At 42.8% G+C, this 16,254-nt stretch overlaps 2 protein-coding genes across 2 annotated transcripts; both read left to right on the top strand.

Moving 5' to 3' along the window:
* Positions 1–1,087: 1,087 nt before the first annotated feature.
* LOC128440385 (WD repeat-containing protein 49-like) lies at positions 1,088–3,643 on the top strand. Its single transcript, XM_053423075.1, has one exon. It carries the CDS (start codon positions 1,088–1,090, stop codon positions 3,641–3,643), a length of 2,556 nt encoding a protein of 851 aa, XP_053279050.1.
* Positions 3,644–11,504: 7,861 nt separating this feature from the next.
* ckmb (creatine kinase, muscle b) lies at positions 11,505–15,980 on the top strand. Its single transcript, XM_053422664.1, has 9 exons — positions 11,505–11,589; positions 12,906–13,018; positions 13,205–13,301; positions 13,537–13,691; positions 14,032–14,164; positions 14,280–14,451; positions 14,839–14,962; positions 15,121–15,310; positions 15,439–15,980. The coding sequence occupies exons 2-9, from the start codon at positions 12,926–12,928 to the stop codon at positions 15,615–15,617; spliced, it is 1,143 nt and encodes a 380-aa protein (XP_053278639.1). The 5' UTR covers positions 11,505–11,589; positions 12,906–12,925; the 3' UTR covers positions 15,618–15,980.
* Positions 15,981–16,254: the final 274 nt, after the last annotated feature.

Genomic DNA, 16,254 nt, shown 5'->3' on the forward strand with positions numbered 1-16,254 from the left:
ACATGTCTAGAGATGACACTTCATAGTAGTTATTAGCTACAAGTGGACATATGATTAATTAATATTTACTATATTACTTGATCCATCCTTTAACTGGAACTAGCTACTTACAATATTTTATTTTAAAAAGCTTATAATTACTATACCACACTGACTCAGGAGTGAAACGTTAATTGATTAAGGGTCAATCCACAAATTAATGAATCATACTGATAAACCATAAAAATGAATAGAAACATTATCAACTGAAAAAAAGACAGTTAATTAGAATGTATATAAGCTGTAATATTTAGCAGCACTAAAAACAAACAGGATCTTAAGAATAACTACTTTATGTTTGTGAGTGGAAAAGGGGCTGAATCAAATCAATCAAATAAAAAGCTTCTGATCCAACTTTATTTCAGACCTGCTTTCTCTATCATATATAATTTAATTATTAATACCTCTTTCCAAACTATCTCATAAACCTTTTACTGCCATTACAGACTCTTTATTCACTGGTGCTTTCTTATCCTGTGTCCGACATCTCAGAGGTGTTTATCTCCATTTTTCATCACTAAAAGATTGCCAACTTTGCCTTTTTGCTTTTCGTACTATTTCCTTAACCCTTGTGCTTGTTTATACTTAATTAGATTCTGCATAGTATGAGTTCTTCTTAAGATCCTGAGAGCTGTATTCCTCTCTTTCCCTACTTGGTCTTTCCCAATACTTCAAAGGGAAGACGATCTCTTTTCCTTCCCAATACTTCTGAAAAATCTCTGAAGTGCTACATTACACAACACTGGAAGATTATCGATCATGATGCTCAATACAGGAAAAATACATTTTCTTCTGATTGGTTCATTGGCGGGGGGCAATCAATGAATTACAGCCATAAACTGGATCTCAATTGTTTCTGAATAAAGAAAACATTTTGATCAAAGAAACATATTCACAGCCTTAAAGGGAGATCTAGATCAAAGCAAAACAGACTATTGATGGGATTTCCACCCACGTACGAATCTGAAGTGCAGCATCTGAAGAATTGTGACCCAACGAAGCTAGAAAAATGTTGACTGCTTCAGATATGACAACAATTGCAAAGGCAATGGGACCAGTTTGCTGCTCTGGACTTCAACAGCCTCTGGATTTTACGGAGTTTTTTGCACTACTGAAGCCAGTGGACATTTCTTTGAGTGACGCTGAGATCAAGGTCCTCTACAAACAGATTGGCACAAATCCTGACGGGACCATGGACAGTGATCAGGTGCTAGACTTTCTTGTGAATAGAAAACTAGCATATCAAAGACTGTATTTTGGAGAGCTCTTTCCTAAACCTTTCGAAATTGTACCAGTGGATCACTGTAGAGAAATAGTTTGTCTGTTATTCCATCCCTTCGAGGATGAGAACAATCCCAAACCTGATAAACAAGTTGCCACAGAACCGATCAGGGCTTTCACGAGAGGTCAATACCTCTCAATCAGCTCGGATGCTGTCCTCAACATGTGGACTGACAGGTTTGACTGCACACAAACCATTCCTTTACACAAAATTAAAAAGACAACACTTCCTTTCTCGAACCACAGGAAGATGAACGTTCAGGACATGGTTTACATCAAAGAACTCAAGCAGTTGGCCATCTCCTCTGAGAGGGAAGTGTTATTCTACATCTGTGACTGTAACAAAGAAATCGAGACAGGGGTTTTGGATATCAGTCACTCTGTAATGGTGGACAAAGTAGTGTCTGCCATGAGTTACTGGTCCAATGAATCCAAATCAGTGTTTTCCTTTGGTGATACAGACGGCTTTCTCTACATGTTTATCTCCTACGCTATTCGGACAAACGGCCTTTTCTGCCAAGATTTTTTCAAGATACCCTCCATGCTCGAGTATCCAAGTGTTCATGTGTCCGACCTGTTAGACAAACCCTCTAGTCATGTGTGTGTTAAAGTGCACAACTTCAATGATGCATGCACTAATATCCAATACTATCCATTGCTGGACACGTTCGTCACCTTAAGTGGTTCATCCAGTACGATGGTCCTCACATCCATCAACACCTCACATGGTATCACAGTCTCACAGAACTTCTTTGAGAGCAGAGGAGATCACAAGTATTTCTTGTGCGTTGAACACGCCTCTTCATGTGGGTATCTAGTGACCGGTGGTTCAGACGGGTTACTGCGGCTGTGGTTACCCCACAGAAAACTGTCCTGTGTGCGTTCACTGACGGAACATGTCAAACCCGTCATTTACGTTAGGTTTAATTCTAAAGACAGAATAGTCCTCAGTTTATCCAAGGACATGAATGTTTGTGTGTGGACAGAGAGCTGGCAGTGTATTCAAAGCTTCCATGTTCATGGGATGGAACAAGCCTCTGTGGCCAGTGTGTGTTACAACACACACAACAATGAGCTCGTCCTGACGAACTCCGACATAAGAAAATGTCTTGGAAGAGGAACAGATGTTTATAAAAGCACATTGACGTCCCACGACCTGCCGCTGTGCTCCGCTCTCTACCACAGCACTTACAAACAGGTGGTTTCTGTTTGTCAGAGTGGCGTGGTGACAGTGTGGGACTTTCTAACAGGACAGGCTGTGATGCAGTTTGATGTGACTCCGAGCAAACATGAGGCAATCACTGCCATGTCATTTGACGAAACACAGGAGGGACTGGTCACGATTTCATGGGACGGGAAAGTGAGACTGTGGAACTTCAACAGTGGATCGGAGCTCAGCGTTCACTCCGTGACTCTGACAAAACAAGTGACAGGAATTGTTTGCACAAAAAATAGGATGTTTGTGTCAACAAAATACTCCAAGATCATTTTTGACCTGGATTTGGTGGGAGATGACAACAAACTTTTGGAGCATCAGTATTTAAGTGATATTTCCTCCATGGATAACCATGAAAACACACTGGTCACTGCCTCTAACAATAGAAATGTTGTGGTCTGGGATGCCTGCAGTGGCGAGACTCTCTACTGGCTTAATACCAGTACGAGCCCTAAAACCCACGTGGCTTTTAGAAAATCTCAAGGCCAGATCAGGAGACTCATTACCACGAAGCAAGAACAAGGTCTCACAGCCCCTGGGATCAGTCTGACGGGGGAAAAATCAGAAGTGGAAGTCAATCATCTTGTTACATGTCTGAGGGCTCGAGAGAATACTTGTACCACAGCCACGTTGCTGACCTCTGCAGATGGATACATCTATGCCTGGTCTGCCAAAAGCAAGGGAGGTCTGTTGGGAAAGTTCGATGCTGTAAATGGTGAAGATGCTGCCATTATCATCATGTCCCCTGATGTCAAAGGACGGACACTTTTGACAGGTGACACTATCGGGAGGATTTGTCTGTGGGACATTCAGGATTTTGGGTTTAATAAACACACAGACGAGGGGCCATTCGAGGATATAGAGGGCTGGCCTGTGTCACTCTGTGCACCTCCACTGCTGGTCTGCTGGCAGGCTCATCATAACGGGATAGTGAGTGCTGTGAGCGATCCCACTGGTGAACACATAATAACTGCAGGTCTGGACCGCAATGTTAAGTTATGGACAAATACAGGCTGCTGCAGAGGCGTCTTTGGGAGCAACCAATGGGATGCCTCCCAGCCCTGCAACACCTTCCCTAAGAAGAATGCTGACCAGGATGACGAGTAAGGAACACCACAGACAGCAGGACAGACCACAGACCACAGACAGCAGGACAGACCACAGACAGCAGGACAGACACAGCCCAGATCACCAACATCTGACTCAATCTATACCTTAAGCAAACTTAATGAGGCGATCACACCAACAAACGTAGCTCACCAATACGTTTATACCTCATATAAGAAGGAGCTCAAGACTTGTCATGAAAAGGAAAAGCCTTGAGTATCGAGGAGGGACTCTTGGATCCTCCTCCCCCTTCCTCCTCCAACAAGTTAAACAACGTGCTTCTCGAAGGGAGGACCAATAAAGGACCTGAACTCAGGATATGTGGAAACAACGTATTAGAGGCCATGTTTGGGAGACATCTCTGAAAAGGTTCAGCCCCAAAACCACCAGACTCATCTCATGCCACATCCACCTCCGACTCCGACTCCGGTCACCAAAGGCTGTTCCAACAATCAGCTAGTACAGTCGAGCAGGAGTCTGAACACTCAGCAAGTAAGAAATCGTAATACATAAGGGATGTGATCCAGAGTAGACATCAATAAACAGCTATAGCTTCTTTCTTTGTATAGTTTACATGTTGTACTTGTGTCTGTGTGTGTTAACACCGAATGCTCCTTTTTCCTCCCAGAATTTTGTCTAACTTTTCACAAAATTTAAAATAAACTGCAAAACTGAACAAAGAAATATTACTACTCCTCATTATATTATTCATAATTCAAATATGGCTGATTAATACAATTATTACATAATAAATAAAACGCACAGATTAATAAACTGTCAAAGACTTTGAATTATACGTTTTGGGGTTAACTTTTATTTTTTATGTTACAAGATATGCTAAATACTAAAGAGAGCAGCTCCTCGGTTAGTGTCACTGAAATATGACGGTTCATTCTTCCCTTAACCTCTGACCTTGTTTTTTTATATGTTTTTTACACATGTGCCATGAAACCATCCAGACTTAAATAAACTGCTTCAATATAAAACCTCATGAATGAAAAGCTAAGCTTCTCTAAATCACTTCATCTTTTCTAAATCTCGTCATAAACCTCACTGACCTTTATTATAACAGTTAGGTCTTAGTTCTTAATCACAGTGTTATCGACTCATTAACTCAGTGTAACATAACTCATGTTAATACTTCATTACTTTGTCACACACACACACACACACACACACACATACACATACACACACAAACACACACACACACACACACAGGTATGCGCAGCTATACTTAGGACTTTGTATTGACTTCCATTGATTGTGGAGGACTGACCAAAACCTTATTCCTAATCCAACAAATCCAAACCTAACACTTACCTTAACCTAACCACAGTTCCCATCTTAACTTTGACCTTAACCAGGAGCTCAGAAATTAAGTATGGCCTCAAGTCCCTAAAGAGGTAACACACACACACACACACTCACACACACACACACGCGCACATACACACGCACACACACACACAGAGTTGATGATTGATTATACTACTCTGTTTTAATTTTCTGGCAACTCACACTGCGTGTTAATGCCACACATAACTGCATCATGATTGAGTATCCTTAATTATTTATCACGAATCCCCCCCCCCCTTAATATTCACACTCAATACACTGAATATCAGATTGGTGTGAGGAGGGAGGGGCACGCAGCCCCCATATAGAAACTATTTCCAATAAGAAGTGGGTGTGATGAGGCCTTGGCACAAGAGCCTGAGAAAGACAAGACACTGAGCAGAAGTGAGGAGAAGAAGAGATTGTGTGTGTGTGTGTGTGTGTGTGTGTGTGTGTGTGTATGTGTGTCTGTTAGATTAGAAGCTGCTAAGCAGAGAAAATAAGTTCAGTGCTGAGATGAGAGGGGCGGTGGGACTTCACACTGGGAACACAACACTGCTGCTGGCAGCCAGTCGACAGCAGGAAGGAATGACAGTACAGGCTGCAGGCGGAGAGGTGTCTGTGTGTGTGTGTGTGTGTGTGTGTGTGTGTGTGTGAATGTGTGTGTGTGTGTCTGTGTGCATAGACCTGGGTATGGGCACACATAAAAAACTAAAGAGAGAATCTGGACAGGTGTGCAGGGTCAACATAACTGCATGGACACATTTACATGTAGATACACATGATACCAGGATTTAAGGATTTTCAGCTGTTGTCTGGGATGGTCAACATCTACACACACACACACACACACACACACACACACACACACACACACACACACAGAGTCATATAAATGTGCATAAATAAAAAGTCTATGATCACAGATAGATATATTGAGGATGCTCTCCACATTCAGTCGAGTCCCGACTGTTTATTGTCCCGTCTGTCTTCCGTCCTCCTCTCAGCCGTCCTGCTGCTTTGGTGGAGAAACATAAAATTGAAATATGAATGGACGGAGGAATGGAAGAAGGGGGACAGCTGACTCCATGCAATTCAATCAGCAGAACTGCTATTGGAGATCGGAGGACCCGTCGAGGTGGCACTAAAGATAGAAACCCCCCCCCATCATCCCCGACACCCTCGTGCTCCTCACCCACGCCACACCCCCCTCATGGTGCTCATGTTTCATCGTAAGCTCACCAGTAACCTTCAGGGAAAAGAAATCTGAAATTTAAATGAGTTTGTTGCATAATACAACATTTTGATTTGAAATCATTAAATGTTGCTCAGTGCAGACGGGTGAATAATCAACAGGGTCGTTCAGCCGGTGGCCCTGAGAGGGAACTCACTGCAAATGGAGAAAACATCATAATTTGACAACACATGCATGGCAAGTAAAAAACGCACAACCTAATACTCAAAACAACCAAATACTCACAACAACCAAATACTCACATTACAATACATACTAAACATCTCAATCATGCGATCACAGCGTTAACAAAAGCATTAACCTCATTTTCCATGTTGCAGTGAATTGAGCTCTCTCACACACAAACAAACACACAAACACACACACACACACACACCTTTTACATACAGTCTATGATGAGAACACAACAATTTAAGCTGTGAACCTTGTGATCATCTGTCATTGCTCTAACATGAAAGGTCCTATTTATATTTCAAAAACCTCTTTGCTTTGACTCCATTGTTGGTTACTGGTTTCATCTTACAGGTCACATGTCAAACCAGGCTTCTCCTCTGAAAACAGAATTCCTTCAATTAATCAAACAAATCAATTAGTTGAAAAACTATTTTCTTTTTCAGTGAGTTATGTGATTTTTTTGTGCAAAGTTTGTGTCTGAAATCTGCTCCTTTCATGTTAAACATTATCAAACTCAATAAACTCAATCACAGAAGACTCACATTACTTTGCAAAAACACTACTGCCTTAAGTTGAGCTATTTAAAATGTGTTTCTAACAATCCTACTCATTATTATTTCTGCAGCAAGATATTGCAATATTCATCTCATCTTGTTAAATATATTGTCTTTCTTGTTCCATGGATTCTTCTCGCTGGTCAAAAACTTGCACATAAATGACCCACAATGCAATTGGACCCCCAACAGTTTGGGTGTGTTTATCTTAATAGCAGCTAATGTAGCCGCCAGCGAGCAGCCTGAAGAAGAGACGTCAGTGATCTACATACGTCTGCAAGACTCATTTCTTTCTAAAGACTCATTAATGCTCAACATCAGAAACATGAAAGGAAACAGTTGGATCCTTGTGTTCCTCTGCTGCTGTCAGTTCGTCCATACTTGTCCAAAAGACAAAGGAAATTTCAACAGTGGTGAAACTTCTTGATGGAAAACTTTAAGAGTTGGTTAGAAACCACAAGCGTCTATATGATGTTACTTCTCCTGGTGAGAGGAACAAACAGACGCTTTGGTTATCATTAAGAACATTATCACAACCACCTGCACCGGCGCCATGTTGTCGTCACAAACTATTAACAACTACACCACCAATCAGACACATCTTCTTTCAGATGTAAAGGCAACATAATGAACCTTAACTCCAGAGCCCAGAACTGACTCAGTGCTCCGATAACAAATGACAGTTGTGTACAACCAAGTAGAAAACCTCTCATCTCATTGGCCCGAGCACAGTCACTCCTCCACATTCAGCCCTGCTCCCTCCATTCCAGCCTCTCTCATCAGGTGTCGGACTCAAACATGTGAACATGTGGAAAGAGTCATCTTACAAATATCTGAGTCTATTTGCGGGCTCTTCAGACTGCTAACTGCTTGTTTCAGGACCTGCACGACCTACATGACAAGCCACAGTGACTCAAGTCTGAGGAGGGGTCCCAGATCCTGGCTGCTCCAATCCTCTTTGAATAGAAGATGTATTGTGCTTATGGGACATGAATCTTTTTAAGAATCCACTTGAGTTTGTAACAATAATATTGAGACAATCTCTTGATGAACTACAAGACAAAGAGCCAAGTCCACTCAAACAAACCACAAGTCGAACCAATAACAGGTGTGAAGGTTTCCTCAGGCCATGGTCTGAACCAACTCACCTAAATTTAGTCCGACCAAAAGAGGTCGATCTTTATTCAAACAAGTTAGTGAAAACAATCAGTGAATTGACAGCGGAGGGTTAGGGTTCTTTAGAGCGCTCCCTAAATTACAACGTGAAACTAAAACGAACCAGATCCAATGGAAACAAGGAAACAAAGACACGAAGCTGGGTTCAGACTTTCAGGAAGCAACACGCCCTCTCTCTCTCTGCGCAGGAGCAAGAGGAAACGTTCCGAGCCGTAAGGTTCAGATAGAAACTAGCCGACGAGCATCAGTGGCTGAGGCTGCCAGTTGTTCCTGGCAACGCCCATGTGTGAATGTGTGAATACGTGTTGGCCACAACTGGTCCCTCAGGCCTTTGCTGTGAATACCATATCTGTTATGAGACTGCATGCCAGCTCCACCAAGCTTTACAAAATAACGTATATGTGTGTTTCTATATGTACCTCAGTAACCTAACAGCTTAGAAGGTTTTCTGTGAATCAGACGGAATTCACTGATAAGAACCAGAACCAAAACACAAACAGAAGAAACCAGCAACTTGGAAGATGTGATAGAAAAATAACATTTTAAATGATGTCAAATGCTTGAAAGCTTTACAAACGTCTGGAATATCTGACAATCCCATATGTTTGTATTATTTTCCTCAAACACAGAATGGATCAGAAGCATCTTTTAAAAACAAAACATTCTGACGCAGGAAGCAGAAAACAAACAATTAACAAAACCTTTCTGATTCAGTATCATGTCAGTTATAATGCACTCAGCCCAAAGTAAAGCAGTAGAGTAGAAGAAGTCAAATGTCTTGATTCAGTTGGTTTCATTCTGCTGATTAGACTCAGATCAGAATCAGTAGATGAACTGATTCACAGTGTTCCTGGTTACATAACTGTCCTTGGTGCCGGTTTCTGCAGGGCAGCTGCAGGTTTCTGAGGCTATTTGGCTCTGAGGTAGCAGCATTGGGGGGAGGGGGGGGAGTGCTGGGGGATACTGTGACAGTCTAAACTGGGAAGCTGGCACTGGGCCACAGCTGGCATACACGCTACAGAACTGACTGGTCTGAATGGGCAGACGACGCACACAGCACATATCACACGTCAGTCAGCGTGACCTTTAAGTTTTATTAATGGAGGTTTATGGTAAAGGATGAAATAAAATGGTACTTTAATATGTAAACCAGTTTCCTCACCTGTTTTACGCTGCTACAAGTCATTGATACTTATTCACAGGTCAACATTTCAAGAAAACACTTCAGATAAATGCATGTCAGTGGACGATCAGGCCAAAGCAACAGAGCCGACGTGCAGATTAACAAACAAACTCAGACCAACACAACAATCACCTGCAACCTTCAGGCAGAAGAGAAGAATTAAAACAGTTGGAAATGTGCACACACAGCTGTGGAGGGTGTGTTACATCAGCATGTGCTGTGTGCATGAGCACATGTGTTACTGCACATAGATTATTTGTAAAATGTAACAGTGTGGTGTCATCATTTAGCAGGTTTACAACCGTCAGTTACATTCTTATTCTGGGTGCAGTCAATGGGCTTCAGCGCTTAAATCCCAGATTTTGAAATGACAGCCTGTGGCCTCGTTCCACAGAGCAGAGCCCTGAGAGTGAAACAACCAACTGGAGGATGTTCCAGTGATGTTCAGGCCCTTCTTCAGTTCTGGAGAAGCTTCACAATTTGCTGCACCTGTTTGAGTCACAAGTTGTGTCCCATTCAATGTCCCTGCAAACAACTAGACAAACGAGACCTGCCTGGTTTTGTTTTCTTCATCAAATAAGGTTTGAATGTTCAAAAAACTATTTGAGTCTGAACGGACAGTAATGTTCAAAGTACATATTAAAACAGCTCTGTCAGAGGAAATCTTATAAAAGATTTATACACAAGGTTTTATTTTAATAATTTCTCATTAAGTTCTGTCCTTTAAAATTCATTCAATAAATTCAATAAAACAAAAAACTGTTTATTGCAACCCAGCCTAAAGTGAAAGTGGCTCCAGACTTTTGGACCCACGTTATCTCTTGCTTTTGGTTTTGCTGGTATCGTTATCTGTTTTCTACGATAGTGTTTATCTGATGGTTTGGGGGAATAATGGATATAAATAAATCAAACATATTTTTTATTTCTATAATTATTAATCTCTTGTTATGAACATTCATTTTACAAAGAAAAAAGAAAGAGCTGGTATTCAACATGAAATCAGTGAAACACCAAATGTCTCAGGTTCTCTATCGTGTTCTGGGAAAACCTGGATCTCATGTGAGACTGTGTCAGCGTCACTGAGTCTCTGAGCTCCGTCCCACAATCTCTACTCTGTCACATGATGTGAGTTAATATCTGTCTGCGGATACATTACCCAGGTCTCTCACATTTCCAGTGGGGGTAATGACACAGGCACATGTAGTGCAAGTTTTACAATTAGAGCCAGATTTGATTCCGGGTGTTTTTTTTCCATGAGCCCAGATTTTTATATTAGATACAAACCAACAACATCCTGAAGAGCGTCAGGATGAACGTCAGAGATACACAAGATACACACACTCTGGAAAAAAGAGACAGGAACTTCACATTTTCCTTCGTTTTCCAGACGTCTTGAGTCTGAACAGCCGCGGTGTGTCGCTTCATGCCATTTGAATAAGGCAGCAGCGACACACACCTTGACCTCACACACACACACACACACACACACACACACACACACACACACACACACACACACACACACACACACACACACACTGAGAGGGCGCAACACCGTTCAGTGAAATTCAATCTGTAGTCTTGAATATTACTATGTGACAAAGTGGTTATTTTAACTCCTAAATATGATGACAGGCAAAAATGTCACTCGGTAACATGGACTCAACAGAGACACGTGTGAAACATGAAGGACACATTGATCACATGAGCAGCCAGTTCCCAAACCCCCCCGAGCCAACTGTTCCTTAAAGTTTCAAACGTGGGTTAATCCTGTTGTTAAAGAGAAAACCTTCAATGATATCCGTAAGTTGCATTTAATTGAATTCTACTGCACTGGACCCAGCTCTCATCCCGTCTTTATAGACATTCAAGTCTCATTGAAAATCCCATTGAGAAGATACTAAGTGGGACTTTATTTCCACCTATGTGAGTGTGAGGATGCATGTTCTGTTCTACACTGGTGTTGCTGCAGGCTCCAGTCAAACAGCTCCGAGCAGAAGGTGAAAGGTTGGACTGAGCAGCTGCAGCTGGTCTCCCGTTTCGAGTGTTGTGTGATGTACGTTCTTGCCTTTTAGAAACTATCCCGGGGACAGAAGACCCCCTTTGGCCAATCAGACCAGGGTACCCCGAGGCCAGCCAGCCAATAGGGATGCAACTTGGGGTATAAATGCTCTGGTGCATCACCTGGTAGATTTGGGAAACCCTTACATTTGGTGGATAGGATCGGATCCCGGGAACTGTTACAGCTTTCTTTTCTCCTAAGCAGGTAAAAAGAAAAACAGATGCTTAAATTCGCCTTTTTGATAAATCCATGGAAGAGATTGTGGTGTGTGTTTTTATATGAATACGGACAAAAACTTCCACCTGACAAAAGCCCCTGAAAAGAAAAAGGTTCTGAGAGGGGGAAGCGTTTTGAACCAAGTTTCTGTCTCACAGATTCCTTCAGTGCATTTTTGGTCTGGATTTCTCTGAAGCTTTGTGCATTTGATCCTGATCTGGAAAATCTACTTTAATCATTCTTCTACCAGTGAAACTTTGGCTTTTATTCATTTATTTTTCTTTTTGAAAGACTTGACCCTTGGTCTCTTGGATGTGGGTTGCAGAAGTCCACTGATAAAACAGTAGCAAAGTGTCAGGCTGTGAAACAGTGGTGACGTAAGCAGGGCAGGCAGGAGCTGCATGTTCGAATAGTGAGGGAGCGCTTGATTTAGTCATGGAAGTCGTGGAGCCATGAGGCAGGAAAGCTTTGACCTTTAGAGCAACAGGTGTCATCGGCCAACTGCACCTCAAGCAACTGACGCAAACGACATTTGACCTCTGTCTGACAGAGAGAGGCTCAGAAATAGAAACAGAACGACGGCTCCTGGTTGTAAATCTTTTCCTGATCTGATTCTGCAGCTGCAGCTCTGTGGATTCCAGCTTCACAAGGACAAACAAGTAGTGTTTGAGTCAATAGTCATTCTTTCTTCAGACTTTCTCTGTTGACTTAAATCTTTAAGGATTAAGTAGTGGTTGAATAATTAATTAAAATTTTTTTGTCATTTAAAAGTTTATCACTTCACATAAATGTAACCCTGCTACTCTTTGTACAACACATTAGTTCAGTCAGAGCGGAAAGAAAAACCTTCATCTTAATCTGCTGGAAACGGTAGCTCCCTTTAGAACGGGGGGGGCAGCTACACTATTAATAATCTACGCTGTGAGGTGGGTGGGGGGGTCACAGCAGAGGAGGTCGACTAGGAGACAGTCAGAGACAGGACAGCTGTCCTCAGCATAAGAAAGAAAGAAAGGTCAGACAGAATGAGAAGATGTCTCCTCTTCACCAGACGACTCGTAGACAAGGCCCTTGAAAAACTCGGTGAAAAGCCCGACAGCACATTTGGTATTTATCAGATCACTGTGTTGACATTTGACGACTTTTAGCAAATCTATTTTATCTCCAGTAAACGTATAAAATCCCTCTTTTTCAGGTCTGAGATATTCTTCTGATTGAAGAGACTAAATCAGGTTACACCAGATCCTCTGTGATCTCTGCAGATTCAGAAAAATAACAGCTCTTCTCTTTTCATCGTCTCTTCTCAGACGGAGTAAGAATCGCAGCCATGGCGAAGAACGTTCATAACGACTATAAGATGAAGTTCTCCAAGGACGAGGAGTTCCCCGATCTGTCCCTGCACAACAACCACATGGCCAAGGTACAGATCCCACTCTCAGGTCCACCTGCACAAATAATACAGACACAAGTGGCAGTAGCTTTTAGAATTATAATGTCTCTGAAACCATGAATATTTTCATTGCTGAATTTGAAAACCCTTAAAGTTTGAAGTGATGTGGCTGTAAAGTTGCTGACCAGCACTTTGTGTGTGTGTCACCGTCTGCAGGTGCTGACCAAGGACATCTACGAGAAGCTGAGGGGCAAGTCCACCCCCAGCGGCTTCACCGTGGATGACGTCATCCAGACCGGTGTTGACAACCCAGGTAAGAAAGAGCAAGTCTCCAGCGGAGAGGTTTAACTCACATTCACTTTAGCATTCACTATTAATTGCTAGGATTGTGTATTTTCCTCTAGAATCTATTTGTACCTAAATTATAAAGTGACATGAGACTATTTATCATGTTTTTATCAGAAGTCCTTTATTGTCTCCTTATGTTCACGTAATCAAATCTTGCCAGCCATGTTAGCGTGTTCCTCACGCTCCCCCTCGTTCCACAGGTCACCCCTTCATCATGACCGTTGGCTGCGTTGCTGGTGATGAGGAGTGCTACGAGGTCTTCAAGGATCTGCTGGACCCCATCATCTCAGACCGTCATGGTGGATACAAGCCCACCGACAAGCACAAGACCGACCTGGAGTTCGAGCACCTGAAGGTGAGAGCAGACGAGCCTCATGGCCTCGTCAGAGATCAGCACTGCTTCTTAGAAGAGGAAGGAGACCAATACGTTTACCGACTAAATTGAAAGTGTGACTGGAAACCTTTAGGTCAGGTTTCTATGTTCTTTTAGTTATGTTTATATTTTTAATTTATTTTATAATTCTACAGAATCTGGCAGACATGTATATAAACACTTTCTACTACTTCAGATATTTTAGTTTTTGATTAGCTCACATAAAAGTCGATATAAAATTTACTTTGCAAGAGTTAGACCAATAAGATATAAAATACAGAGAATATTCATGTGTTTGTTGTGTTTTTTCGTCTCCTCTCAGGGAGGTGATGACCTGGACCCCAACTACGTCCTGTCCAGCCGTGTGCGTACCGGCCGCAGCATCAAGGGATTCACCCTGCCCCCCCACAACAGCCGTGGAGAGCGCAGAGCCATTGAGAAGCTGTCCATTGAGGGTGATTATCAAACTGATCCATCAATCTCATGTCTCTGCTAACACTCCAAATGTCTTTATGATGTAACATGTGTTAGTGAGGGACTGACTCTGTCCTCTGCTCCCCCCCCACTCAGCCCTGGCCAGCCTGGATGGAGAGTTCAAGGGAAAGTACTACCCCCTGAGCGGCATGACCGACGCTGAGCAGGATCAGCTGATCAACGATCACTTCCTGTTCGACAAGCCCGTGTCCCCCCTGCTGACCTGCGCCGGAATGGCCCGTGACTGGCCCGACGGCAGAGGCATCTGGTGAGAGACACAGACACAGACTGGAGGTCTGAGTCCTTTAGGGTTCTCATTGTTTAGAAAGTTAAAAGATGATTTAATCAACAGTGAAATCAGGTTCTGTGGTTCTATCGAAACACAAGTACACACACAGTCATACAAACCAAACAGAAACGACCCCCATCTGTCTCTTTACCCCACAGACCATGTCCTGATTAATCCTGTTTTCAAACATCTGTTAAAGTGTGTCATGAAAACACAGTAACACACACACTGGCCCTTTACCCCAGTGGGGGGGCCAGCCTGAAAATACATCTCTGTGCAGCTCAGTGTTCACGCGGTTGTTTTGACACAATCTTTACTGAAACTGCAAATCATCAAGTGAAACTGAGCTGATCTCCTTCCCCTCAGGCACAACGATGACAAGACCTTCCTGGTCTGGGTGAACGAGGAGGATCACCTGCGTGTCATCTCCATGCAGAAGGGAGGCAACATGAAGGAGGTGTTCAGACGCTTCTGCGTCGGCCTGAAGAAGGTAACACACAGAACGTCCATGCAACATCTGTATATTGTCTTTTTATAGCTGTTAAAAATGCATGATGTTTCGTTTTTTTCTTCACTGTTAGAAGACAGGTTTTATTTTGAGGATATATTTGAATCAAAATGTCGTCTTCTCTCGACTTTGCTGTGCAGATTGAGGAGATCTTCAAGAAGCACAACCACGGCTTCAGCTGGAGCGAGCATCTCGGCTACATCCTGACCTGCCCCTCCAACCTGGGAACCGGCCTGCGCGGTGGCGTGCACGTCAAGCTCGCCAAGCTCAGCACACACCCCAAGTTCGAGGAGATCCTGACCAGACTGCGTCTGCAGAAGCGCGGCACAGGTACAGGAATCAATCAGTCTCCAAGCTGAGGACAGATTAGTGTTTTCAGAGAAGCTTCATTCTTCCTCCACCTCCTCTTCCTCCACTGCAGACAGAGGATTTACTGTTCTCCTCCTCTTTCCCTCCAGGTGGTGTGGACACAGCCTCCGTGGGGGGTGTGTTCGACATCTCCAACGCCGACCGTCTGGGCTCCTCCGAGGTGGATCAGTGCCAGATGGTGGTTGATGGTGTCAAGCTGATGGTTGAGATGGAGAAGAAGCTGGAGAAGGGAGAGTCCATTGATGGCATGATCCCCGCCCAGAAGTAAAGTGGACAGACAACAAATGATTGAATAACCGTCTGCGTTTGTTTTTTTTATTTTATAAAAAAATGAACGGGAATGTTGTAAAGTTATTTCACTGGTCAAAGCCAACTGGCACCATTCTACTTACTCTTTCCAATCACTCCTCTTTTCTTTCTTTCTTACCTCTGTTAATCTCACTCCTCTTTCCCCCTCTCCTGCTTCTTCTTGCTAAGTTCCTGTAACTTTAATCACCTTCTCTGTAACATCCTGGGATCAACCCATGCATAGTCTGGTCGTGGCTATGCATGCGCACCAAAAGAAAAACATTTTTTTTTGGGTTGTAAAATATAACTGGACAATTAAACAATGTTCCATGTAACAATCAAAGCTCCTGTCTCACGTTGTCTTTATGGGAAACACGGGTTTACATACAGAGCAAACGTGTTCTGCTCATATTCCCGTTGATAGAACACAGAACACAAACACGCCCTCTCTCTCACCACATTGAAGAAAAAATTCCGGGATCTGCCGCTTTATTCCAATCTGCTCCAAAATGTTCTTTCCCAGACATCACCCTTCCATCAAGTTTCAATAAAATCTGTTTTTGCGTAATCCTGGTAAAAGAGAAAACAGCAATGAAAACATGAACTCCTTGATGGAG

Source organism: Pleuronectes platessa, chromosome 5, assembly GCF_947347685.1.
Source record: "Pleuronectes platessa chromosome 5, fPlePla1.1, whole genome shotgun sequence".
Classification (NCBI taxonomy): Eukaryota; Metazoa; Chordata; class Actinopteri; order Pleuronectiformes; family Pleuronectidae; genus Pleuronectes; species Pleuronectes platessa.

Bases quoted from the DNA above. Each gene is read 5' to 3' on its own strand.
- ckmb (XM_053422664.1), top strand. From the start codon at position 12,926: ATGGCGAAGAACGTTCATAACGACTATAAGATGAAGTTCTCCAAGGAC. The intron at 13,019-13,204 runs GTACAGATCCCA...CACCGTCTGCAG, and splicing joins ACAACAACCACATGGCCAAG to GTGCTGACCAAGGACATCTA. The intron at 13,302-13,536 runs GTAAGAAAGAGC...CTCGTTCCACAG, and splicing joins GACCGGTGTTGACAACCCAG to GTCACCCCTTCATCATGACC.
- LOC128440385 (XM_053423075.1), top strand. From the start codon at position 1,088: ATGGGACCAGTTTGCTGCTCTGGACTTCAACAGCCTCTGGATTTTACG.